At 45.7% G+C, this 27,941-nt stretch overlaps 1 protein-coding gene across 2 annotated transcripts in view; it reads right to left on the bottom strand.

Moving 5' to 3' along the window:
- SLC12A8 (solute carrier family 12 member 8) overlaps positions 1-27,941 on the bottom strand; it is a 103,527-nt gene that overhangs the window by 27,508 nt on the left and 48,078 nt on the right. For both annotated transcript variants that reach the window (XM_045540103.1, XM_045540102.1), the window contains exons 3-6: positions 27,468-27,581; positions 13,410-13,497; positions 11,772-11,859; positions 4,309-4,455 (exon numbers count right to left, since the gene is read on the bottom strand). In XM_045540103.1, coding sequence (XP_045396059.1) covers positions 4,309-4,455; positions 11,772-11,859; positions 13,410-13,497; positions 27,468-27,581 — 437 coding nt within the window. The remainder of the gene's footprint in view (positions 1-4,308; positions 4,456-11,771; positions 11,860-13,409; positions 13,498-27,467; positions 27,582-27,941) is intronic.

Here is a 27,941-nt window from a genome sequence, read left to right as displayed (position 1 = left end):
ATGCCTCTTCTCACTGTCTCCCTCCATCAGCAAACAGTGCCAGCTGCACCCCGGGATAGAGACGGAAGCCAACCGCGGCCCTCACCGCCTGCGCTGCCAGCGGTCTGCAGTGTGAGGGCAGCACACAAGCTACTGCCCTGCCCGGTCCGGCCCCTGTACATGCCATGTGTTCCTCCAGGTGCGGTCCCCGCACTGAGGGCTGGCACAGCAGCAGCCACGGAAGCCACAGGTTGAAGATGGCAAAGTCATCATCAGCCTGAGCCTTTGAAGCTCAGAGCCCCTAATGACCTGAAATACCTTCCCCAGAACTTCAGAGTAAAAATCTTAAAAAAAAAAGAGTAAAACTACTCTAACAACAAAACTATCAGGAATAAGGTAAATCTCAGAAACTAAAGAAAACTTTAAAAGAAGGATCTCAGGTCAGCTGAAGAAAACACTGGTGGTGTCCAGACCACGATTCTGATAAGGATGGGCTGTGAAGTGCTAAAATAGGCAAATGTGAACTTCTCTTCACCTAGAGACACCAAAAAAAAAAAAAAAGAAAGAAAAGAAAGAAAGAAAAAAAGAAAGAAAGGAAAAAAAAGAAAAGCCAGGCCAAAGATTGAGTTGTTATTGCAACACAGATAACTGACAAAGAGTTTCCAGAATATACAAAGAATTCCCACAAAATAATTGGAAAAAGACAACCCACTTACAAAAATGAGTAAAAGATTTAACAAGTACTTTACCAAAGAATGCCTATTAAACACAAGAAAAGATGCCCAATCTCAATAGTAAGTAGAGAAATGTAAATCTTTTTGATTTTTTGAAAATAGACTTTATTTTTTAGAGCAGTTTTAGGTTTACAGAAAAATAGTAGAGAAAGTACGGATAGAGAAATGTAAATTAAAACTGCAGCAAGATACCGTTAGACTGGCAAAAATCTAAAAATCTGATAATATCAAGCATTGGCAAAAATACAGAGGAAGAGGAACTCTAACTCACTGCTGATAGCAGCATAAATTAGCATAACTACTTTGGAAAAGAGTTTGATGTTATCCAGTAAGTGAAGATACACATCCTTACAATTTAGCAATTCCTCTAATGGGCGTACAGACTGGAGGGACCCTACACGTGCACTAGGACGCTAGTACCACAATGTCGCAAGTAATAAGCCGCTGCCACAAGCAAAAACAGGCATAAATCTCATACACGCAATGTTGAGTGAAAAAAGCATGCCACAAAAAAATATACATACAACTTCATTTATTTAACATTCAAATACAGGCAAAATTAAACTATTTTGTGTAGAGATGCATTAAGTAGTAAGTAAGCCAGGGGTTGCAAACGATGGCCCCGGGTCAAATCCGGCATGGGCTAAGAATGGTTTCACATTTTTAAATGGCTGGGTGAAGAAGCCAAAAGAAGAATCTTGGGACACATGAAATTTACATGAAATTCAAATATGTGTCCATAAATAAAGTATTAGGTGTTCTCTGTGGCCACTTTTGAGCTACAATAGCAGAGCCGAGTAGCTGTGATAGAGACCATATGGTCAGCAATGCCTAAAATACTCACTATCTGACGCTTTTCAGAAAACGTTTGCAGACCCTTGAGTAAAACCATAAATAAAGCAAGGAAATCATAATCATCGCAGAGGTCAGGCTAGGGCCTCCTGCTGCGAGCGAAGGGCTCTCTGAGCAGGGAGGGGCATGGAGGGCGCTTCGAGGGGCTGGCAGTGTCCCTGGGTGCAGGTAACCAGGGTGATCACTCGTAGTTTTCCTTTAAACTGTTCATATTTGTTTGACATTCTTTTCTGTATATTGAGTATATCTCAAATTTTTTTTTGTTTCTTCTCTTCCCTCGTTAAAAAAAGAAAATGAACTGAGAAAACTTAATCATATGTAAAGAAGCTTTGAAAAAAGTTCCCAAAGTTAAAAGACAAAGATGACAAACCAGGAAACATATTTGTAAGACATATACAGTGTTAGTCTTCCTAACAAAAAAAGAGCACCTAGCAATTGAGAAGAAAATAACCCAAAATCACAGAAAAAAAAACTACAAATAGCTCTTAAGTAGAGGAAAAGATGTTCAACTTCATTTGTGGTTAAGGGCAATGCAAATCACAAGTATCCTAAGATGCCATTTCCCACTATACAACTAGCAACAATTCACATTTTTTTAAATTTTTAATTATTATGGGTACACAATATTTGTATATATCTGGCGTACATGTGATGTTTTGATACCGGCATATAATGTGTAATAGTCAAATCAGGATGATCAGGGAATCCATCACCTCAAGCATTGATCATTTCTTTGTGTGAGGAACATTCGAATTCTACTTTTTTAGTTATTTTGAAGTATACCATAACTTGCTGATTATAGCCACTGGGCAACAATTCACATTTGACAGGTTCCTTGCCAACAGGTTCCTTGCCCGGGGTTTGTTGCTCCGGGCAAGAGTGCAAATGGGTTATAAACAAGCTAACAAACTGTCGAATCAAATGTGTTCTAGCCTCTTTCCTTGGCAAATATCCCTTCATGATGACAAAGAAGCCCAGGTTCAAGGTTAGAATTCTCTGTACTCCTCAGACTTCCTCACTGAAAGATGGCCACGTGCAGCCTCCCGCCCACAGCCCAACTCCCTTCTCTTCCCAGACCATAGCATGGGCCGCCTCACACTCCGCCTATCTCTCACCCTACAGCCCGCCTGGAAGGGAAGAGGCCCTTGCAGATGCTGGAAGTGGGCTGGGGGCCTCTGGGCAAGGAATTCCAGGATACAGCACACCTGGAGTGTGGTCTAGAAGGGGAGGGCATGGGATCCAGGTGGGCTTGTCCCCTTGGCCTCACAAACTGCGTGTACCCGAGAGCCAGAGCAGTCTTGCAAAGCAAAATCTTTTGGCTCGAGTCTAAGAGTGGCACTGGCTGTGGGAAAACAGGCACGCTCATTCATTGCAGGTAGGGGTACAAATGATGCAAATCTCACGGAGGTGTTTTGGCGATATCCACTAAAATTAAAAATACAGGCTTCCTTTGGCTCAGTAATCCCACTTATGAAAATTTATCCAGCAGATGTATCTAACTGCACATATACAAAATTTTATACACACACACACAAGATTATTCATTGCAACATTGTTACTAGAAGCCACACAAGTGTTGATCTCTAGGGAACTGACTAAACAAATTATGGTATATCCACACAACAGAAAAAGAATGAGAAAGTTCTCTGTGTTCAAATGACAAGACAGGTTTCTAGGCTATAGAAAATGAAAAGAGGCAAGCTATTGAACATATATATTGAGCACTATCTTTTGCATAAAAATGGGAAAGAAAAGACTCATTTAAAAAACTAATAAAAACAGCTACTGAAGGGGCAGGGTTGGGGTGGAAAAAAGGTAGAAAGACTCAGGAGCAAACATTTATATTATTTTTAGCTTTGAATGCTGTGCACATATTACCTGATAAAAAATAATAGAAATGGAAGAAAAATAAAATAAAAGGCATGCAGCACAGGGTAGGTTCAGAGATGACGGTCCCTGCTCTCCCCAGCCCGTGCTGAGGTTAAGAAGGAGAAGAAGGCAAGGGGAGAAATTAAGGGTGATTTGCAACTACATGTGCCCTAGACAATAGTGAGGCTGGAAACCAGAAGGGGGTCAGGGAGGGCCCCCGTGGTACCCCAGTAAGACAAAAGGAACTATGGCTTGCAGACCACATTACTGGGAAGTGGAATTCTCTCTGTTCATTTCTCTTTTGTCGTCCCCTAGGTTTTAGGAATGTCTCTTTTGATCATTCCAGCCATGACTCAAGCAAGCTATGCTGTACCAGTTAATGTTTGGTTCATGATGCTTAGCAGGGAGCCCAGAGGCCAGAAGGGTGGGAAATGATCAAACAGCAACCTCCAAAGGGAAGGGGAGCCTCGAGGGCAGAGTTAGAGCTGCAGGGACCAGCTCCTCTACTAACCAAGATAATCTTTCTTCTGTGCTAAACCTGGAGCATCCTAAATTCATTTCTATTAAAGGTTGGGGCTCTCCATTTCCCTGCTGCGCGGGGTCCGAGATGTTACCATGGCTGGTTGGCTAACCAGTGCCAAGGGCTGGGTGGCCATGACATTGAAGATGCTTTATCTAATTGGCCCCAACCTAAGCCAACCAGAGGACAGGGCTGAAAGAAATGACCTCTGCATTCTTGTTGGTTCCAACCCAGAGAACTTGACTAGAGGCTCTAATCAGAAAAATTTAAGCAATTTAATGGGCCAACCAATGGGTTAGTGGCAAAAGGTATTACTCAAAAAAAAAAAAAAAAAAAGGGAGGGGAGTGACTTACCCCTTGCCCCAGACAGGCAAGTGCAGGGATCACTTTCTCCTGTGCGATGCACTGCAGGATCCGGGGGGCTCCGTAGAGTCCTCCCATGCAGGAGGCCAGGGATGAGATGTATAAGCCCAAAAGGAACAGGAAGCCCACCAGGGACACCTGTGTGAGAGAGCAGCTTCATTATCCAAGGCCAGTACCTGCTCCCACTCCTCTCTAGACCCCCAGCACCACGGCTAACCACACACTGAATCCTCTAGAGTGGGTCTCTTGGACGTAGTTCCCCTATCCCCACTTCATTCCACTATTTCAGTTGACTTCACCATCACATCTTGTATGGGCTACACCTGAGGTCCTCGAATTGAGCATGCACCAGACTCACCTGCAGGGCTTGTTAAAACACAGATTTCTGGGCCCATCCTCTGAGTTTCTGGTTCAGTAGCGTGGAGTGTGGGCCGAGAATTTGGATTTCCTACAGGCTCCCAGGTGATGTTGACGCTGATGGTATGGGAACCACACTTTGAGAACCACTGGCCAACTACCATGCTAATTGGCCTGTTGCCTCTAAGCTCTCCCCGCTCTGAATCACCCCTGAAGCCTCTGCCCCAGTGACCTCTCTAAACTCAAATCTGATCATCACACCCCATTGCAAACATATCAAAGTCCCCCCACTGACCTGACATGCAAAGCCCTTCCTGGTCCATGATTTCTTTAGCCCCACACTTTGCACACTGCGAGTCTTTGATCAGCATGATTTCTCTGCCTGCTGGAACCCTCTGACCACACTCCCTAATCTACTCATTGTTTGTCTGTTAAACTCCTAATTGTGCTTCAAGACTCAGCACAAACCTCCCCTCCTCCAATCACGGTGACCACAGTGGGCACACCTCCACGTGATGTTAGGATGGCACCTATCATGCTATCTCCTCTACTAATCTGGAGGCTTCACTTAGGTAGGTCTCTGTCTTGTTCACCCTGGAATTCTTGGCGTCCAACATAGAAAGATAAATGCTAAAGGAATGAATGAGCCCCATGACGCACATGGCCCACAGGCACCAGCAGACAGAATAAGAGAGCGGATAGCTATGCTCCTTGGTGTCAGCTGGCAGAAGACCGGTGCTGCTTGCTGGCAGCTGTGTCCCCAGCTGTCAGTCATGAGTCTACCTCACAGTCCTGAGCCGGACCTCATCGGCACCTGCAGGGGAGCCCCTCTGCTTTCCTGACTATTTGAGGTGCCCTCTCCATCCTGGTTTACTTTAGGCACCGTGGCCAGAGCTGTGCATTCCAGGTGCTCATTTGTCTAATGAATACAGATAGGTTAGAGTTGATTTTCAACTTTGTCATTTACACCCTTCTTGATGCCTGTCCCCATTTTTTTTTTTTTTTTTTTTTTTTTTTTTGAGACAGAGTCTCACTCTGTTGCCCGGGCTAGAGTGCTGTGGCGTCAGCCTAGCTCACAGCAACCTCAAACTCCTGGGCTCAAGCGATCCTACTGCCTCAGTCTCCCGAGTAGCTGGGACTACAGGCATAAGCCACCATGCCTGGCTAACTTTTTCTATATGTATATATTTTAGCTGTCCAAATCATTTCTTTCTATTTTTAGTAGAGGTCTCGCTCTTGCTCAGGCTGGTCTCAAACTCCTGACCTCAAGCGATCCTCCCGCCTCGGCCTCCCAGAGTGCTAGGATTATAGGCTCGAGCCACCATGCCTGGCCTCCTCAGTTTTTATTTCCATGCTTCAGCAATGCACTGGGTTCATGTCATCAAACTGCACTGAACACAAGCTGTTGGCTATACCTCTTGCCTGGCTCATAAGTTATCACTGGAATAATTTGGCTGATGAATCCTGCATCAGTCAGGGTTCTGGACTGGAAAAATCTTTTTTTGTTAAAGAATGTATTTGTGGGACACTGGAGGTTCACAGAATCATCAGGAGAATAAAAGATCATGCTTGGCAAAGGGCAGGACCCAAGCCTGGAGCCACACGCAGACTCTTCCACAGGAACAGCCTGGCCAGATGCCACCAGCACCCCTGCTGCCCTGGGCATGAATTCTCGCCATCTCCGTATCTTTGCCTTATTCATTATAATTTGAGCAGCAGTGGCCTAACCTAGGTCATGTGCCCTACCGGGCTGCAAAGGGACAGGCAAGAGAGGTCTGATCCACTGGGCTTCTGTAGTACAAAATGGGGACACTCACTCCCTGCAGGACCACACATATGGCAGAATAGCCCCCAAATGGGCAGGGAGGTCAGAGGCTTGATGGACAAGACGAAGGTCCACCACAGAGCCTGTCCTGTCTTCCATTCAGTGTAGATTACTTTTCCCTAAGTGCATTCTCTCCCTCTTGTCCTCAGGGACTCTCACCATCTCTTTTCTTCCATGTCGCAGGTTTCTTGGGTTTGTCCTGCCCCCCACCCTTCACTTACCATTTTATTTCTACAAGAAATTAATGTCATCCTAGCGTTTCCCATCACCTTGTGTGTTCTGATGGCATTTTGTTATTTTCTATGCTGCAGGATAGTTAATTATGCCCATGGCTGATCTAGCCAGCACACCAAGAACTCCTTAAGGGTAAGTCTGTATCATGCATCTCTGGCCCCCTCCCGCAGCACCTGACACAGTCTGGCAAACAGCGCTCAGCAGCTGCATTAATGAAGCTTCGAGACTTCGCTGTGATCTGTGGCCTACATGCCTGACAAAATTGTTGGATAAACTGGTCTCCTTATCAATCCTCAACCCATTCTGAGATGTGATCATTCATCTATAACCTTTGTTCCTATCTTCTCTACCAAATGCATCCTATGTTGACTGGTTTAAAAAAATAGACTCTATGATGACATTTTATCAAAAGCTTTTTGAAAATTTATCTCAGTAGTTCTCCACTCTGGCTAAACATAAGAACCACCCTAGAGATTCTGGTTTAATTAGTATGGAGTGGGACACGGAAGTGGTAGATTCTTCCAGGTGATTCTAATGTGCGGCCAGTGGGGAGGACCACGGGGCATAATGCTTTGTATTCACTGCATTTTCCCCTCAAAAAATCCTTTGGGAGAATCAAGCATAGTATCTCCTTGTAGAAATTTTACTGCTTCTTACTCAAAAGATTATTTATGCTTGTGTTTAAAAATTTTTTTTTTTTTTTTTTTTTTTTTTTTTTTTCATTTAAAGCCTGCCCATTTTCTCAGAGTGGGAATGAGACTGCCCAGGCTGGCGTCCTTCTAGTGGTGTTGGATTGACCTTGGGAACTTGGTGAGTCTCTGGCACCATGAGTACATGATACGGTGACCCCTGTCTTTGGCCAGCCTTCCCACAGACACGCCCTGGGATTCCTCCTGGGGGCTGCAGGGCAGATGGGCGATTGTCCCGGTACAAAGACTTGCTTATGTCCAGTTCGTCAATTGTGTTTAGAATGGCCTGCTCACTTACTGCTTTTTTAAAAAAAACTATTATTCAGTCTATTTTCTGAAAAATGTTAATATGCGAAATGTTCGTCCCCATGCCTAGATAAATTATAAAACTCCATTCCTTCCCTCGCCTGCCTAAATCCTCTCTCTCTTTCTGTTGGTCATCCATGCACCCATTCAGGAAGCATGAGCTGAGGACGGGTTATATTTCTGCATGGCGATAGGCACAGGGCAAGGCTTCGTGGATACAGCAGTAAACCATACAGCTTTACCCCAGCCCTCGCAGAACTTAAGCATTTTCTCTATTCATATTGGAATAAAAACTTGCTCAATGTGCCAGGGGAAGTGGAAGTAAGGATTTACTTAAGCAGGTATGTGTCAACATTTTTTTTTAAAGTGCCCTTCTGGCATACACCGGTTTGAGCCATCACCAAAATCCCTCTGTCTTTCCAAAATACTATACAGGGTATGAACTACCTTAATTTCTTTTTCTGTAACTACTGATGAAAATTAATTCCACCTCTCTGCTCTTAGTATCTTATCCCAGCTCCCATTTTGGGCTTCAGTCACTGAGGGACTACACCAGTTCGCTGGCTGCTGGCTCTTGAAGGACTTGGTTTGAAGTCATTTGCAAGGGACTGGTTCTGTCTCCTCTAATTCCTGTGGCCCCTTGACATCACTGAGGAGTACATCCTGAAACCCTCATAATCCCAAATTTATTGACAAGGCAATGTCTCTACAGCCCTTGGTTTTCTCCCCTATCATAGTTCCACAGACACCCGAGATTTCTAATACTCTCCCCATTGCACACACTAACCAACATCTCAACTTTCAGTCATTTTACCTCTCACTTTAGAGCCATTTCCCATAAAGAGACCAAGTCTGTTTCCCTTCCTGAGAGGCACTAGCATGTCCACACTGGAGAGCAGAGGACAGCCAGGCTGGCCTGGCTGCAGGTGCTGCGTGGCTGGCAGGGCCCACTCGCCAGCTCCCAGCCCGGTCCCCACCCCACCTTCCCACACACGGCTGTGTCACGGACTTTCAAGGTCTCTCTTGAACACATAAAACTATGACTATTAAATCCAGGGATGATTAGAGTTTGCTCTGTGGGACTCCCCACTTTTTACAAGGATGCTTTGGGGGGCATTTTTCCTACTTAGTTTGCCCTTATTTTGCTAGTTGGGAAGCCCTACGGCTCCTAAGGAATGGGTCTTTTTCATCTGCAGTAAACATCTGTTTTCTGGACGGTATACAAGTTTATTTTGAAACACTTATTTAATCAATTGAATTTCATCCCTACTAATACTGCTCTTGACACAATTCCTCTCTCTGTAACTGAATAATATTGGGATACACTATTTTGGCTTTTCCTAGTCAATTAAACATGTTGGATTTGTGAGGGGAAAATGTGTTCCTAAAATAAATGTCTCTCTCTGTAAGGGTGTGCTCATAATGAGTATGGAGTGGAGTTAAAATTTAATTAGCACCTACTATGTGCCAGCTATTGTGCTTTCATAGATGACCTCAGAGCCATTGCAACACACAAGATTTTTAAGACAGTCTAACATAGAAAGCTGGCACAAAATTCCCCCAGGGTAGGGATAAGAAGTAAAAAGACACTTCGTAGAGAAACTGTTGAGGAGCCAGATAATTAGAAATAGATCAGAGAAGCTGCAGGAAATCCAGAAAGAAACAGACTCACTGAGCAGCTGCAGATCAGTAGAGGGGAGATCGCTGTCCTCGCAGAGAGCCCCCGAGAGAAAGAGAGAAGCCACCGAAGAGCTCCCCGTGACGAGCAGCAAGGGGGTCTGTCGGAGAACAGCCCTGTCCCAGTGTCCAGAGGCGATACGCAGGGCACACGGATGGACGGCAGAGGCCCAGGAAAGCTCAGAGACGGGCTGGCTCAGAACTGAGGCCGTCGCTAAGACACGAAGCCAAGAAGAACGGATTATTAAAGCCACATCAGGGTGGTAGGTTGCGCCAGTGACCAGGTACAAAGACTCTGCACTTGCGCTTCCCCACCTCCCATGCCCCAGGTGCTGCCAGCAGGAACATCTGTGGCCCAGCTCACAGCCCCAGCATGGTGCCTGGGACTGCAGCCGAGTCAGTCCCCAGGAGGGACACCAGAGAGCAGGAAGGCAGAAAAGCTTTGCGGGGAAATCCTGCCTGGTCCTCTTTGGGAATCAGCAGAACACCAAGGTGCTGCTATTTTAAAGCTGTTATGGTTGGTTCACCTACTCATTCCCCAGCCCCTGTTTGTCACTGAGAACCAAGAACAGTAGCTTTTCCTTCTTTGCAGGCTTTACAATTGCCTATTCTAGGAAACAGTCTCTTGTCCTCTCCAAAAACTAAATTTCCAGCTTTCATCCCAGTGTGTGCATAATTACACTCCCACATCTTACTGCAGGGCCTCGTGTAGCAGGTGCCCCCAGTTGGCTAAGCGCCTGCCTACCTGTCTCGCTGTCTGGGACAGGTGGCATTCCAAAGAAGGCTCCCCTCTGTTCATGTGTCTATTATTAGGTGTGGAATTTCCACCCACAAAGGCTCTACTGTGCTGTCTCTGGAGATGTTTTTCCCCTATCACTGTTTGTGGCCTTCCTTGCCTCCCCCTGGCTCCCACCCCACACCCTTTCCCTGCAAAGCAGTAGAAGGAGAGGAGAGAGCCACGGGACTATTTGCCTCAATCCATCGAGATCAGAGTCTCTAAAGGTTGAAAAGACCTCTGTGAAGGAAACTAGCAGACAGGCACCAGCTTCAGAAGCAGGCAGAGCTGGCAGCCAGGGGCAAGTTGCAGACAAGCAGCAAGCAGTCCCTGCTGCTCCCTGAGGCCCTCAATTCCTTTAATGCAGCCAAGCCTTTCATCCTACACCTAGAGAAAAGGCCCTTGGGAGATGGAAGTCCAGACAGAAGCATGTATATAGATATAAATGAGGGACACAGATTCCTTCCCTGAGATCAAACCTTGCTCTTGTGGCTCTGAGATCTCGGGCACTGGAAGGTGGGTATCAGTTCTGTCACTACCTGAACTGCACCCACTTTCCAAACCAGCTTTCATACCAAGGTCAAGACCCCTGAAAACAAATATCGCCTTTGCATGAATGTCTGCATGCCTTAAAAAGAAACCTGTGCTACTGTGAAAACCCAGCCCAAATGTATCTCTCAAAATTCAATTCAGAGTTTCCTGCACCGGGTTGCCCCAGGCACTGACCCTCTATGAAGATCTCAAAGCTTCCCACCAAGAGAAAACGGTACTCACTCCTAAAACGCAAGCGGCAATACTCAGGAGGGTGCAGTAAGAAAAATTCCCTAAGCAACTACATGTCTCTGGAAAACGATGAGAATCTCAGGGTCCGCTTTTTCTCCAGCAACTTAAGAGAAGGTAGGAGTTTTGGGGGATTTCCAGGAAAAAAAAGTCTGGAAATCTTATTCATGTGGGTTCTACTGATGCCAAATAATTGTCCTTGATGTCACAGGACCTCCAGTCTGCTGACAGAGGCTGTGGAACGCAAGGAATTCACTAATCTTCTCCTGGCAGGGTGCGGGCTCTGGAAACAAAGATGTTGCAGCCAAATCAACTTGGAGTTTGTGAGATTCTCAGGAAAGCCAGAGGGGTCAGGTCCTTAGGGACAAGGCGGGCCGCCTGCCCCACCCCCCTCTCCTTGGGCCTCCCTGCCCACTTCTCTGTCGGTCAGCGGCCTCCTCCTTCTTCTCGCTTCTTCTGGGTAGCACATCCTGCTTGTGGGGGAAGGTGAAGCCATTGGCAAAAAACGAAGGGCTTGTTTAGCTGGGAATCTGGGGTGACCAGATTCTTCTGTTTCTGTCCTGATTTCTGACATGAAGAGATGTCACCAGCATGGACGTGCCTCTCTGGGTATTGTCACGGGTTTCTAGGGACCCCTAAGCAGAACATTTCCATCTCTCAGCCCCCCACCCGCACCCCCACCACCCAGTCTTGGACTCAAGACTATACGGATTCCGGACAGGATTGCGAGGGGAAGGCGGCCATTTGTTGGTGGGAACAAATCAATGACCCCGGCAGACTGAGCCCTTTGGACAGTGCGGGACTCACTCACCTTTTCGGCTATCAGGAAGTCATAACGAAGGGCCTCGCGGGTGCAGATGGCGCCAAGCAGGAAGACAAAGACAATGTACAAAAACCACCTGCAAAACCCAGGAGCAGAGCAGAGCTGCCCTCACCCCTGCCTCACCCAAGCCCATCCCAGCCCCGCCCACTCACCCTTGGGTTTCCTCTGGGAACTGCCTCAAAACTAAAGAGAAAGGCCAGTCTTGAAGCCTCCCCAGCTGGTGTGGGAGCCAGTTTTTGTCCTATTTCTCCTCTAGCATATTTCTTTAAAAAAAAAAAAAAAGGTATTGTTTTGTGTCTTTCTTATATTAAAGAAAAAACCACACAAAGGGTGTTGGGCCTGAGGAAGTGGGAGGCCAGCTGCCCCAGGCAGCCAGGATGCGGCCAGGGTGGCTCTGCAGGCCCACATCCTCTCCTATCCCAGCAGAAGGACAAGCTGACGGTCCCCAGGCCTCCAGGTCCTGCTGGTCTTTGGATCACAGGTAACAGAGAGAGAGCCAAGGCCCAAGAGCCCTGTACCCTTGAACAAGTCACAGGAGGCCTGCCCTCTCCTCATTCCCGCCTGGGCCTGAGCAGATGGGCCAAAGGTTCCTCCCAGGAGCTCCCAGCAGTGGCCAGAAACAAGACGGAGTTCTCATACAGAACCCTCTTTTCTTTCCTTCCCAACACTCAACTCTACCTCTGTTGTCTTCATTTTCTTCCCAAAGCTATCGCCTTATTTTGCACAAAATACCCTGATGTCTCATGTCTGGCTGGTACCAACAGTGCCATTGCAATAAGCTAAGAGCAAATTCAGTGTTTGTGAAACAGATATATTAATATTTTTTTAATATCACAGAATGACACAAGCAGTCTTAACTGCTCAAGTCATTGTCATGCCTATGATCTCATTGCCTCTTCACACCAACCCAATAAAGGGCAGAGAGACTTCTTCCCACGGTATGGAGAGAAAAACAGAAGATCCTAAAAGGTCAGAGATAGCCTAGCCTGCCTGTGTGGGTAGGATGGTGTGAGCCAAAAACCCGACTGGCCGAGCCTTGGAGGAGGCTCGTGGGGAAGGAGAGCTGGTCTCTGAGCATCACTGTGTGCCTTTAACACAGCGCCTCTTCCACTGTCTAGCAAGCCCACATGTTGTCATTATCCCCACGTTACAGAACAGGAAATAGAGGCTCATAGAGCTAAGTAAATTGCCCAAAGTGACGCCACTAGGCAGCAAAGCTGGAATGCAAACCTTCCTCTCTCCGACTACAAAACTCTTCACCTTTATGCTCCCTCCAGTGATCCTGGAAACTCAAAGTTTAAAAAAATCCCCCAGTTCAAAATGGGGGTTGGGGAGGAAGGGGGTGTGAGGCTGAGGAAGAAGGAAAAAAGGGTTCGAACTGTGATCTGCGATCTTCGATAATGACACTCCTCCTGGGCAGCATTCCCAGGCAGGGCTATGAAAGGGCAATGTCTGAACCCACCAGACATGAATTTTCCAGCCCACCGAGTGTTAAAAGGAGAATCAGAATATGAAATAGGCTGGTCACAGTCGGGGCACTCTCAGAACAAAAGAGGCAATCCCCTCTTGCCTGGGGTTTTTCTCTCCCACTCTCCAGCTCAGACTGATTGCCACGAGGGAACTTACGAGATGCCAACAGCTGCCAGGGAGCCCAGGGGGATGCTGGTGGCGGGCTCCCTGAGGTCGCCCCCCATGTTGAAGCCGGCCATGACTCCTGAAAGACACCCAGACAGGGTAGGGGTGACACAGGGTACGGGGTGACACAGCATACTGCACAGATCACTGCCCCTGGGGCTGCCCCTTCCCCTCCTCAGGCCCGTCTCCTGGAAGCTATTCCGCATCAAGCCCTCCCATCTGCAGCTCTGCAAACAGGCTGCTTTTCAATCTCCCCTGGCAACTAGGGAGGCGTCCCTGTGGCCCTGAAAGGGAGCTTTGTGGGCCGGGTGATGCTCAGGAAGAAAGCCCTTCTAGCTCCAAAAGCATCTTACCGCCCAGTGCAAAGTAACCAGGATGAGGATGGCATCTTGCAAGCCACACCAAGGCCCTGACCATGCATGCTGAGCCCTGCCTTCCCAGCAGGGCCATGCCCTGGAGAGGCCCAGCAGATTGCCTTGCCTCTGCTGCCTACTGAGTCCACCAGGCTTCATTCAAGTGTCCTTGGGGTCAGGTACCATGCTCAAGGCTCCTGAGCTACCAAAGGACTCTAAACAAACTCAAAAAAACAAGCCTGATGCTACCAACATTAAGTCACAAGCTCCTTTTCATCATTACCTCTATTCCCCAAGAACATTAATGAAAATAAATTATTCCATGATGATGAGGAACCAACCAGTGCTGGATGGTGAGGAAGAAAGTGTTGCCTCTTCCCATGCATACAGATGAATGAAGGCAACAAGACAATGTGCTGTGGACATCAAATGAGGGGCCAGCCCACACTGAGGGTCTAACAACTCAAGGTGATGGATTGACCTGGCTTCGCAAAGGGGGTGCATCTCGAATGCAGCCTTGAAAAGAGGGATTTGCATGGGTGAGGGACAGGAATGGTTCTAACACCATAACTGAGGAACACTTTCAACCTGTCAGGGCCTGTGTTAAGTGCTTTACATGCTTTTTTTATCTTGTTCAATTCTCACAACAACCATATCAGAAAAGTAGAATTATTTCCCCATTTTATAGAAAAGTGTTCAAAGAGGTTAATTAAAACAGCCTAGGGTCACACAATAAGTGGCAAAGCTAGGATTCAACCCTGGTCGTTATGACTCTGAAATTATGCTTTTAATGTTTATAATGCTTCGGGGAATCCAAGTGAAGTGGAGTGAAGTGAAAGTGTGGGGCCAGGAAGCTACCGTGGAGCTATCTCAAAGAGAACCCTGAGTGTTGGACCAAGAATGGGGCCTGCATATACTTTAACCCGGCAACTCCACTACTAGAATTTTACCCAAAGTAAATAGCCAAGGATACGAGTGAAGATTTAGCCCAAAATCTTTATAAATGCTTGTTTATAGTAGTGAAAATTAGAAACAACCTAATGTCTAAAAATAGGGGATTGGCTAAATAAGTGATGATATATCTTTCAATAAATACAAAGTCTCAGAATATTGTCAGGGATATGTTGCAACATAGATAGATATTTAAAAGCTATTGTTTAGTTTTAAGAGGCGTATTAGAAAACAGGACAGATGGTATGATCCCACTGTAAAAAAAGAGATGCATAGAAGGAGGAACTAGACTATGTTTTAAAACATTAACAATGTTATTTCTGGGTGACAGAAGAACAGATTGTATTTTATTTGATTATGTATATTTTCTCAATTTTCTACAATGATCATTTTGAAACGTGGGAAAACTAATTTTTAAACAGTGTTTTGTTTAAAATGGCGTGTTAGGCAATTTTCTTTCCTCTCATTCCCCTTCTCCCCAAGATCCTATTAAAAGGGTAGTAAAGGGGGAAAATGAATAAATGACTATAGGCAAAGAAAATTGGAGAGGGGGGCCCTGGGTAAAGGAAAGGTTTCCATAAATGTCTGAAATATAGAAAATAGAGAAAATGATGCAGAGTGAAAGGGAAGAAAAGAAAGCTTTGGGATGCTTCTCTGGAGGATCTGAACACCCTGCCTGAGGAGCCCAGGGCTGTTACTGTGGGTGTCTGCACCCCGAATGAGGCCTGCTCGAGAATCAGCTGCACTCACAACGCTTCCCGTCAAGGAAGGGCCCCAGCAGGGAAACAGACTTCAACACACTACATCAGGGAAACCCACGCCAGCGACCAAGGACCACCAGGCATGATGAAAACCAGCAACAAATGAACAAACACATGTGTACATAGAAACGGATCAACTCCGGCTGGAAGAAACATCATCTGAGATACAGAAGAAAATTTGGAAGAAAGCACTAATTAATAGCTCCAGATACACCCAAGAAGAATATTCTATCTAGAAAACAAGATGTTATGAAAAAAAAAATTCCAGGAGCATGAAAGAACTTTTGGAAATTAAAAATATAATCACTAAAATTAAAAATGCAATAGATCTGAAAGATAAAGGTAAGTAAATATCCCAGTATTTAGAAAAGAAAACTTAAGAGGTAGAAAATTTGAGTAAAATAGAGGAGAAATGTTGGAGTAAAACAGCCAACTAACAGGAGATCCAGAAACAGAGAACAGAGAAAATAAAATAACCAGATAGATAATAGAAAGAAATTTTCCCAAACTGAAGACACAAGTTTTCAGACTGAAATATCCCACCAAGTAACCAGCGCAAAAAATGAAAAAATAAATCCATATCTAAATGCATCATTGTGTAATTTCAAGAGAAATACTAAATGTTTCCAAGAATTAAAACCAAACACTTACTAAGGAACAAAAATTAGACCAACGCAGACTTCTCGTCAACAACACTGAATGCTAGAAAATGACAGAGCACTGACTTAAAAATTCTAAGGGAACATTATTTTGAAGCTAGAATTTTAACCAGATTACCAACTGAGAGTATAGTTAAACAGACAAGAGCTCTGAAAATTTAGTATCTTTCTGAGGAAGATATTAAAGTATGTACTACAACAAAATGAGGAGGTAAACCATGAAATCAGTGGTGATAAACTCAGGAATGAAGTCAAGTCCCAGAATAACAGTTGTGCAGCAGAGAAACCACCAGGGATTAAAGCAGAAAAATAGAGGCCCCAAGTGGGATGCCTCTGGATAGGAAATGGATTCAACACAATGGACAGTATAATTAACAAACTATTTAATGCATGATTTTAAGAATATGCCAACTGCACATTTTGGCAACAACAACAAAAAAGAAACATTATTGAAATCCCAGGAAAAGTGAACAAGAAAGTTAAGGTCTTAATATGAAGCAAACTATTTAAAAGGTGACATGATTTTAAACAACTGAAAAAATGTAAGAAAAATTAATGCATTTGACCATGATATTAGGAACATTCTCTCCTAAATGGCACAGAGACCGTATCAGAATCATGGGGAAGGAAATGGAGTTACAGCCCACTACTTTGCTCATCAGTGAACAACAGTGACGTAGTCATAATAGTGTAGATGTTTATTGTTTTTTAACTTCTAAAATTGACTTATAGGCAAAGCACCAGGACATGACTATAGTTACAAACAGAATATGAATATTTTCTATCTTGACAATGTAAAAGTAAGGCTATAGCTAACTGATGTTAGAGGAAAGAGGAAAGAGAAGGTGAGGAAAGAGAAAAAGCACTAATATTTTCATCATGGTAATGTGGTAAACAAAAATGTAAGTCCCATGACTTTTCACTCAGGCCTGGCTTGAGTGTTATAAGCTTCAATTAGTTTAATAAGAAAATTTGAAAGGTGATTCAGGCAACTCCTTTTGAACTGCTCATTAAATTTGTTAAGTAGATAAGGAAAAGACTAGCAAATATTTATATACCAGTTAATAAATTTTAAGGTAATTCTATACTTATTCTCTTTCTTATCATCATAAAGTTGTTTCTAAGTGTTTGATAAGAAGAGCAAAGAATTTTCAAATAATATGGAGCAGTCTGTCTTCACAATTTCAAAGATTGTTGACTTGTAGCCTTAAGACAAAAATGTTTTTAATAGGTGAGTGTGTGTGTCAGAGAGAGAAACTGTTTGCTTAAAATTGTAAACTACATTATTCATAGGATTTTGCCCACTCACCTGCCAATAATCAACTTGCTATAGCTTTCCTGATAATGCTCTAAAAACTCGAATAGGAAAGGATTATGTAGATTCTCTTAAAATTTGGACAATAACTAAAGCATTCCTTATAAAAATAAAGATATACATAAAATAAATGCATCTCTAATACATTAATCTTAAAACATAACACAGAATCTCAATTTCCCACACCAACAGTAAGGAGTGAAGAGATGTAGCCTAGAGTTGATAAAATAACAGAGATTTAAGTATATTGTTTAAAGTTATCAAGGTAATCATCAAAATAACTAAAAGTAAAAATGTAACTGTCAAAAATTGGGAAGAGGTTGGGGGAGCACCAAATAAGCTAAACTCTTATTTCCTAGCACGGAGCGGGTAGATACTGTCTGACTGCTTAATTCAATTGTAGGTGCAGCATACTGCTTGGTGAGATACAGTTAGCTCCCAAAGTACTAAAAATTATTACAAGTGGTTGCCCTTGTGGAGGGGTACTTGGGGTAGTGAAGGGTGGACCAGGAGACTATTGCTTCGTATTTCAAGCTCCTCTGTGCTGTTTTAGTTATTTATTTATATATATATATATTTTTGAGACAGAGTCTCACTCTGTTTCCCAGGCTGGAGTGCCGTGGCGTCAGCCTAGCTCACAGCAACCTCAAACTCCTGGGCTCAAGCAAACCTCCTGCCTCAGCCTCCCAAGTAGCTGGACTACAGGCATGCGCCACCACACCCATCCTGTCACCAGGATTCCTAGATGCTGAGCCTCACCTGCTGGGACACATGCCTCCCATCCTCTGCAAGGGCCTCAGTATGCCCCCCAGCCCCTGGCAATCGTGTGCCAGCTTTGGGAGATTACATACTGCTCTTTAGTCCTCGCCGTTTTAATACCTCCTATAGTTTGTCTCGTTGCTTGTATGCCTTCCTTCAGATCACTTACAAAACTTAATACATGCAGACCCTTAAAAACCCCATGGCTATATATGCTTCTGGGGAGGAAAGTGACTGATTCGTCCTAATTGCGTCCTATTTCCAAACAGGTTCTATATACACAACAAATGTCCTTTCCTCCCTGACATTCTTTGCACAGGTCCTGTGTAGCTGTGCACACTGGCCGGGGCTGCAGTACACTGGGATCCTGCTCAGTGGTGGGAGGAAGGACTGATCCCGACACGGGCCGCACTCAGGAATGAGCCAGACCCAGACATGGCCATCCAGGGACAAAGCGGAGAAGCCAGAAGGCACAGTCGGTGTCATGGACACGAAGGGCCAGAGACAAGGAGATGGAGGCCACCTGTCCTCCAGACAGGAAGCCTCCTGGGTGATTCCTGTGGGCAGTGTGGGCGACTGCCGTTCCGATGGCAAAGCGCACACTCGTTCCACGGGCTTCCGCATCGTGACTGTCACTTCCAGGGTTTTGCCCTTATGTTACCACACGATTCTTAGGCAGATGTTCTCTAGTTCTGGTGAATTATAAACGTCTTGCTTGCCAGTTAGGTCTTGAAAAATCACTTTGATTTCTTATAGTTTCACCCAGCCTTGTCAAGTGTTATAGAGATTCCCTAGTTTGCTTTCTTTCTCCTTTCAGTGCAATTTTAAAATATTATCATTGTTAGAGTTAGATTTAGGGTTGGTACAGTAGAACAGATATTATTTCCCAGGGCATTAGTGTTCAGATGTTTTACAAATATTACATTAAAAAAAAAGTTTCACACTTGAAAAAAAGGTTGGGAAAATCTTAGTTAGAAAGGTTTTTACTGCTGGACTTCCCAGTACCTACAATGTGCCAATATTCACTGTCCATCTTTAGGAAGAGAAATACAGCATACAGTGTTTCCCAAAACTTTTTGGACATTGAACACTTTTTTTTTTTAAAGAAACACTTTGTTCATTATTAGAGTTCCAGAAAGCACAGTTTGGGAAACACTACTTATCCATTTTGTAATTACCATTTGGTCTTTACACATTTCTTGGCAGGCTTCCAACAATCATTTACAAAGGCTATTTAGAATCAATGATTCTTAAAGCTGGAAGGTGTCCTAGAGATCATCTAATCTAACCTTTTATTTTACAGATGAGGAAACTGAGACCTAAAGAGGGGAAGCGATTTTGTTCAAGTTTTCAAGCTAATTGCTAAGAGAACCAGCACTAATCCTCGAGTTTCCTGATTCCAAGTCAGGGTTCTTTCCACTACATCATACAGCCTCTTCCTCTTCATTTCATTCTAACACCCATGCTTTCTCAGATTTCCCTTTCTAACGCAGAGTAATTGCATGATTAATTCAGGGTTACACCTCCCCACAAAAAGGCTGAACTTATCAGTTATAACTGGCACCACGCGTGGGTTTACCCACAGGCATTTGTATCGCCAGTTCCACATCACTCGTCTGTGCCTGGCTGATGGCATTTCCCCTCCTTGTGGCTTTAAACTGCCAGTTCCAGGAAACAGTTAACCGCCTTACTCAAAAGCACATTTTCTCCCCGTATCAGGATGATGATCTGGTCTGCACATTGTTACCATGTGACTTAGGTAAACAGCTTCCTTAATATGGTGAAAGCCTCCTGGCTTGGTCTTCCGCCCCAGTCCTAAAGCAGTCAGGCAGGCATATGTTTATTGTCTCAGCTTTAATATGTGAGTATAATGGTATGGGCTGCCCTTGACCAGCTCAGGTTTAGGAGGCTGCACCACCCACGCCATCCTTACCCTCCTGGGCATTGGCCTTATATCTACAGTTTGGGTGGATGGCAACAGGTAAACAGGGGCTTTGGGGTTAGCATCCTGGTTCCGAAGTCTGGTCTGACAACAGACGCGAACTCCAGGAAAGGAACCAGTCCCTTATAGGTCTTGGGAATGCATCTTTGGCAGGCTGGGCAACACAGCCAGATCCCGTCTCTACACAAAATAGAAAAATTAGCTGGACTTGGTGGCACATGCCAATAGTCCCAGGTGCTTGGGAGGATGAAGCAGGAAGATTGCTTGAGCCCAGGAGTTCAAGACCAGCCTGGACAAATACAGAGAGACCCCATCCCTACAAAAAATTTTTTTAAATCAGCTGAGTGTGTTGGCTTGTGCCTATAGTCCCAGCTACTCCAGAGGCTGAGGCAGGAGGATCGCTTGAGCCCAGGAGTTTGAGGTTTCAGCGAGCCATGATCAAGCCACTGCACTCCAGCCTGGGCAACAGAGTGAGACCCTGTCTCAAAAAGTTAAAAAAAAAAAAGTCCTTGGATAAAGTAACCAGTATAAATTCAAGTGACCACTTACCATCACCTGCAAGACAGCAGGCCATCTCCTTTCTCTCTGTGCCCCTGAATCAACATGTCACACATAGATCCAAGTCTTTACTTAATTACTGCCAATGGTCATAAACCTACTTCCCACCCCAATTTTCTCTTTGGTTCCTGAAAAATGAGAATTAATAAGAAAAAAAGCCTGACAGTTTTTCTAGGCTTTTCTGGTTCCTGTCATTTCATTAAAATGACTAATTACTCTTTTTCAAGGAACTTCCAAGTTCCTCTTGGGAGACTTTTCAATTCAAATCTGTGTTCTTAGAAATTCTTCCATTTTCTTTTTCCATTTATAGCTTAATCGTTTCTCTGCTGCCTATTTTCTTTTTTTAAGTTCATACATTTATTTTTCCTCTTTTATTAAGGTAGACTACACATGCACTAAACTTCCCAAGTCTTATCTGCTGCCTTCTTTTGGTTGAAAAAAATGAATCTATTACTGTTTGGAGGCAGTGTGGCTTTGAGTCTTGGTTTTCTCATCTACAAATGGGGATGATACTGTTTACTTTGCAGGGCTGTGGTGACGTCAGAATAAACATTTATAAGGCATCTAGCATAGTGCCAAATAAATGCCCACCCAGGAAAGATGGGCTCCACCCCTCACTCAGAATCCCCTTGGGTTCCTAAAGACTGGTCTGCTTTTCCTGACCTTCCTTCTGGTTTCCAGACCCCTCCTTCCCACACCTGGCTTATTGGTTTGTTTGTCTAACTGTTCCTGCAGAAATCTTTCATCTCCTCTTGGAAGCAGAACTTGTGAGTCCCCTAACCTCTCAGTGTTTTAGGGATTCTGCTGGGACAGACAGTGTCAAATAATAGAACGTTCAAATGCCAGGCCTTGAGCAAGATTTATTGCCTTCTCGGTGGGGGGCAGCTCCGGACATGATGTCCTCACTCCAGCATCCTCTCTAAGTACGAGGGGAGCAATGGGTTCACCACTTACTGTCTGGGTGATGCTGAGGAAATAATCTCTCCGTGTCTTTGTTTATTCCTCTGCAAAACAGGTGAATAATAAAACCTGTGGAAGGACTAAGGTTCTCTGGGGCCTGGAATTTTTTACAAGCACAAAATTATGAATATGAAATTAGGAACAGGGCTCTGGAAGGAGCTTGTACAACTGAGGGACCTTGAAGCCTGGGGCTGCACTAGCTCCACGCAGAGCTGTGTCTGAAGGAACCAGTGGGGCTGTGGAGACGTTTCAGTGAAAGACGACATGTAAAGTGCCCAGCACAGTGCAGGATGCAATATGCTATTGTAATGATAATAATGATCACAACAGATGTTTATAACAATTTTGATAAAATTTTAAATTAAGTCTATAAATAAAGTTATAAAAATGTGTATAATAATGATAAGGCTTCCTTCTTTTCTCCTGTTCCTGCTCACAAGTCCATCAGCATGAAGTGGGCAGCCCTATCTTCAGGCTTTCCTTACTTGGGGCCTCTATCCCTTAAGCCTGGGGACCCCATTCTGGCCCGGGAGGTCCTTGTCCACTCACACACAAGACACATAACTTGTGAGCAGACCCAGGGGATGGCTTGGGAGGGGAAGAAGGGGGGAGGTGGGCAGACAGAGGGGAGTGACCTCACGACATCCTGATCCAGGCAACCGGGGCTGAGGGGCCAGGAGACAGCCAGCCAGGCCGAGGGGCCCAGCAGACTCCCAGAGCTTCCCAAGGTGGCATGTGACTGGGGAGGAGAAGTTGGGCCCAGGAAGGTCAAGGGGCATCACAAAAATAGCAGGGTCCCAGACAAGGAAGGTGACTGTGGACATTCTGGTAAAGGCTGTTGGTTTCCCACATTTTTATGCTGGGTGTGGTCAACCACAGAGGCCCATGTGGCGACTATGGCCAAAGAGGCCCTTATCCCTTCCAGTAAGAGTTTGGAATCTGAGGACAAGGGTCATATGACTTCACATGACTGAATTTATTCTCAGTGAATTTCCATTTCTTAGTTCTCCATGAACTGTGCTCCTGGGTCCCTGGAGTGGCTGCACTGGCATGGGTGCGTGTGCGTGTGCATGTGCGTGTGTGTGTGTGTGTGTGTGTGTGTGTGAAAATCCTGTAGGGAGAGATGTTTGTTTTTCAGGGAAAGTTTGGTGGCGTAGCTTGGAGAAGGAAAGCGTTTTGAGAAACGAGGCAAGTGTAGAATGTACTCCAAGCACCGCCCCCCTGCAGCCACCACCACAGGGTGTGGCAGAGGGGGTGCAGTGAGGGGGCAGGAGGACCGCTTCCTAAATCCAGAGCCACCACTGAAATCAAATCTCCAGCTGCTCTTCCGAGGAAGCCACCTGGTCTTGGGATAAAATATCTGAAGTAACTTAAATAATATATCTCTGACGAGAGGGTGGGGAGCTGGGGGACAGAAGTGTTTGTTCTTCAGAACTCTCCCCTCACCACAGCCTGGGGGTTCTCTTGTTCCAGAAGAGGATGGCGTTGGAGGGAGCCCCAGCCATGACTCACTCAGAGCTAATCCTTGGCAAATCTATCGCCATGGAAACTGCCAATCATCCATGCTTTTCATAGCTTAACCGAACATCTGCCAGGAGAGAGCAAGTAATGCTAATCATTCATCCTGCCTACCATGTTTACACTTGGCCCTGGTAAACAGAGAGAACCGGGGGAGGGCGACCTCCACAGCGGGATGACAACCCAACTCCTGGTGACCTTCCTTCAACTCTGGGCCCTCCTTCCTCACCTGGTAAATAAAGGATTAGGTCAGTGATTTTTAACCTTGGTTGGCCAAGGGGGAGTGGGAGGGACAGGAAAGCATGTCCCAAGAGGGGTGGGGTACGGAAGCCTGTGTAGTTACAGTCTACTCAATATCAGAATTTTATCTTTGGAATATTACAAAACATTAATAATATGTTACTAATTTAAACCACAGAAAATATATTTTGACTAATATTCTTAGGTGGCTCTATCTTTCTCAAAGGAAGGACAAAGACACCCTCCCCATCCAATCCAGATTTCCCAGTGTCTGTGGGGTTTTTAGTATGATTGTCAAAAAGGACTACAGATTTAAAAAACAAAAAGTTGAGAGGTGCTGGACTAGCTGATCTCAAATATTAATCCAGCTCACACTCTGGCCTACTGGTCGGCATCTTCAGGCCTCGGGCCACAGGGAATTCCTGTCCGGAGGGAGAAGAACCAGAGCGGGAGGCTCACTGCCCCCTGCCCCCACACAGGCCCGGCATGCCCTCTCTCAGGGCCCAGAGGGGCACAGGAGGAAAGCCATGGGGGCAGCGTGGAGGGGGGACCTCAGGTCATGCTACTGAGACAATGTCCTGTGTGCCTGAGGACACCTGGGACAACTCCCTGTGGAGTGCCAGCAGCCGAGGGGGCCCACAGCCCCTGGCTCAGGTGTAACTGCTAACCTGGCACCTCGGCCCAGGAGTCTCGCTTGGTGGGGACTCGCTGCCAGCCCCCAGGGAACACTCAGAGGAAAGCCCCTTGAACCTGTGTTCAATTTGGGTGTGAGAGGGGGAGGGAGAGGGGCCGGAAAATATTTTCAGATGTTAACTTTTTTTTATTCCCTTTATTTTTCCCCTTTCCTTTTCTGTCCATTCAAGAGGAAGCTGACCTATATTTTACTGCCTTGGGGGAGACATGCGGCAGAGGAAGCAGACTGGTCTGCGCACTCTCTTAAGCCAAGGAGGTTAGGCGATTTGGGAGGATCAGGGAGACAGAGCAGCAGCAGAGTGGGGGAAGCAAGGGGGACAAGAAGAGGAACTGCCACAGTTTGTGGGGCCCTGCACAAATAAAAATACACGGTCCCTTGTGCAAAAGGATTTTAGCAAGAGCAAAGCATTAAAACAGCATGGGGCCCAGGGTGAATGCATGGGGCACGCTCCCTGGAAGCTGGTGCTGGACAGGAGTGTCCGCCATATTTGAACAGAAGATTGGCCCTGGAGTTGGGGGCGGCAAGGGAGCGGCTGCCCACAGGTCCTGAAGCAATGGGGACCTGAGACCCACCTGGTCACTGGTGGTGCTGGCGGGGATCCAGTAAGACCCTGGGAAGAAGGTCTGGGGGGTACATAGACCAGAAGCAGAGGGTTCCCAAGGCCAGCAGACTTCTGGTCCCCTAAAGTGGCTCCGAGGCAGCACAAACCTGAAGGACCCTGCAGACAGGACACTGATAAGGAACTATTGGAGCCCTAACTTGGTACCATGTAAGCCCCCGAGGCCCTGGGACTAGTGCACAGCGTGGCAGGACCAGGCGGAGGCACCCTGAATGATTTATATTAGTTTTCAGTCATCGTGGCAGAATGAAGGCTTAGAGTCAGAGACTGATGCTCCTTTCATTTTATAAACACGAGGGAGGTGCACTATATCTGGCAGATCTGGATTTGTGGGCCAGGATTCCACCTGCCACCACTGAACCCCAGTTCTGGCTCACTCCCACTGCCAAGCCTTGTGGCAGGTCAGGCAAGGCTGCTGCAGTGATCCCCGTGAGAGATGAAGCTCAGACCAGAGGAGTCAGATGGTAGAGACGAAGAGAAGCAGAGAGAATTCAGTGATATGTAGGCGGTGAAATCAACAGGACTTGGAGGGTACCAGGAAGAAAGAGGGAGGCATCGTGAACAACCTCCCATTACGGCACGAGCAATTGGCTGGGCGGAGGTGCCGTTCACTGAGACCAGGAAGGAGGAGAACCAGTTCGGGGCTGGTGAGATGGTTTCGTTCTGAGCCTGTCAGGTCCGAGATACCCAGTAGGAGACGACTCACAGGCAACTGAGATATGATGTGGAGCTGGAGGAGAAGTCTGGGCTGGAGCTACACATATGAGAGGCGTCAGCTTTGAGCAGTGGGATGGATAAGATTCCAAGGAAGACAGTGGAGAAAGAAGAGACGAGAGCCTAGGAACAGCCTGAAGAACCCCAACACTGGGGGCAGGTGGGAGAGGAAGCACCCACGAAGGCGACCTGAGGGCAGGAGGGAGACAAGCAGCCCGCTGCATTATGGAGGGCACGAGAAAAGAAAGAGGAAGTGGGTTGCGGCCAAGAGGTCAAATAAATGGAGAAACTAAAAATGTCCACTGAATTTAGTAACAAGGAAGTCACTGGTGACCTTGGAAAGAACCGTGTCATTGGAGAGACAGGCTTGGGATTGCAGGAGAGGGGAACTGAGCAGGGAGCCGTGTTGTGCCGGCTGTGCGGAGGGGAGGCAAGGCCACTGCTATAGGGAGAAGTGGGACTGAGGAAAGCTGATGCAAGGTTATTAAAGTTGTTAATTTTTTCCATTTTAACAGCTTTACTGAGGTATAACTAACTAAGCTGCGTAAATTTAAAATGTAACCACCTGAACAGCTTTGGCATATGAATGTACCTGGGAAGCCATCGCCATAAACAGGAATACATTTTTCATCCCCCCAAATTTCCTCCTGATCCTTAGAAACCCCTCCCTCCTGCTCCCTGGCCCCCATTCCCAGGCATCCAGTGATCTGATTTCTGTCATTTTAGCTTGCATTTTCTAGAATTCTATATAAATGTTGTTTTATATCATTTTTTAAAGGTACTCTTTTTCCATGTGACTTCTTTTGCTCAGTGTAATTATTTTGAGATGCATCTATATTGTTGCGTGTATCAATAGTTCATTCCTTTTTATTGCTGAGTAGCTCTCTACAGTACGGCTGTACCATGATTTGTTCATCCACTCACTAGCTGATGAACATTTGAGCCATAACCAGTTTGAGAAAACTAAGCTGTTTTGAATTTTCATGTACAAGCCTTTCTATGAATACACGCCTTTGACCTCCACAGTAGAGAACTAGGAGTGGAATGGCTGGGTTTGTGTCTAATTTTTAAGAAACTGTCAAACTTTTTTCCAAAGTGGTCGCACTATGTATGTTTCCACCAGCAGCATATGAGAGTTTCAGGGTCTCCACATCCTTGCCAACATTCGTGCGGACAATCTTAATCTTAGACATTCTCGTAGCTTCTCCTTTTTCTGCCCCTATCCTATCTGGGGAGAGGATAATAAGTAAGGAAATGGCCATGTGTGGGAAGGCGGAGGGACACAGGGGACAACAGCAGACACACTCCGGGCCATCAACACTACCTTGATCCAGAGTGAAGTGCTTTTCTGAGTGTGTGTGCTGGGGGCAAGCCCAGGCCCTAGCAGATGCTATTTCCTGTGGATCAGCTGGTGAACATGTCAGCTTCCTGCCTCCGGGGCCAGGGACCTAAGCATGAGGCGAGAGTTCTGCAGGGCCCTCAGCTTTGGAAGCCTCCTCCACAGACACTGCAGGGCGGAAAAGTGGGGAAGGGTGGGGTAAGGAGATTCATGCATTGCCCGTGGGATCCTGGTTTGGCCCACACCCAACACAGCAAGAAAAGAAGAGCATTTCTCCCTGATGTAGGGGTAAGGGGACTTTCTAGACCAAGCGTGCACTCATTCCAGGTGTGAAGAGAGCAGCTAGCTTGTCCTGCTGAGAAATCCATCCTGTTCAGCACTAAGAGAATTATGTCCCCTCTATGAACTTGGCCAAGGGGTGTCAGTGTGTAAGTATGAGGAGGATCAAGAAATCTAGGAGGATTAAATCATGTTGGGGCCTTCAGGAGTTATGAACAAGTAAACTCTCTGTTAAAATAATAGATTTGTAGTTAAAACTAAGCCCATCTCTAAAGTCGGATATACATACTGAGAGCACATGCAGGCCAATTACAACGCTGAATTTTGGGAACCAAGCATTTATTTATACGCCTAATTTGAGAGTGAAAAAGAACTCAGATTACAATACCTGTAGCTGCTGGGAAGAAAACCCCAAAGACAGTGAAAAAAGACTCCCCAGGGCTGTAATCTGGCAGAGTGTTGTTCTGTAGCAGTTCTGGTGAATATCCAATAAAACCATGCTCTGAAATACAAAGGAGAGAAAAATGAGCCAAATGGAACAGTGGTTACCTCTGGGAAGGAGAGAACTTTCATTTTTTGCTTTATAGACTTCCATATAGCTGAAATATTTTTCAACGAGCATGTTATTTATGTGTTTGTTTTTCATTAAAAAGAAATTCATTGATATTTGCAAGTCACTTCCCGGGTCAAAAACCTTCCATGGGTCCCTAGTAGCTACAGAATCAAGTCTGAACTCCTTAAGGTGAATATCAAAGCCCTCCACAACCTGGCAACAGCCCACGCTTTCCTGTTCCTCCTTCGCCTTTTCCTCCCGGCAACAGTCACTCTTTGCAAGCACACCGCTCCACCGCTCACACCCATC

This window comes from Lemur catta, chromosome 1 (genome assembly GCF_020740605.2).
Source record: "Lemur catta isolate mLemCat1 chromosome 1, mLemCat1.pri, whole genome shotgun sequence".
Lineage (NCBI taxonomy): Eukaryota > Metazoa > Chordata > Mammalia > Primates > Lemuridae > Lemur > Lemur catta.
This window is presented reverse-complemented; position numbering and strand designations above follow the sequence as displayed.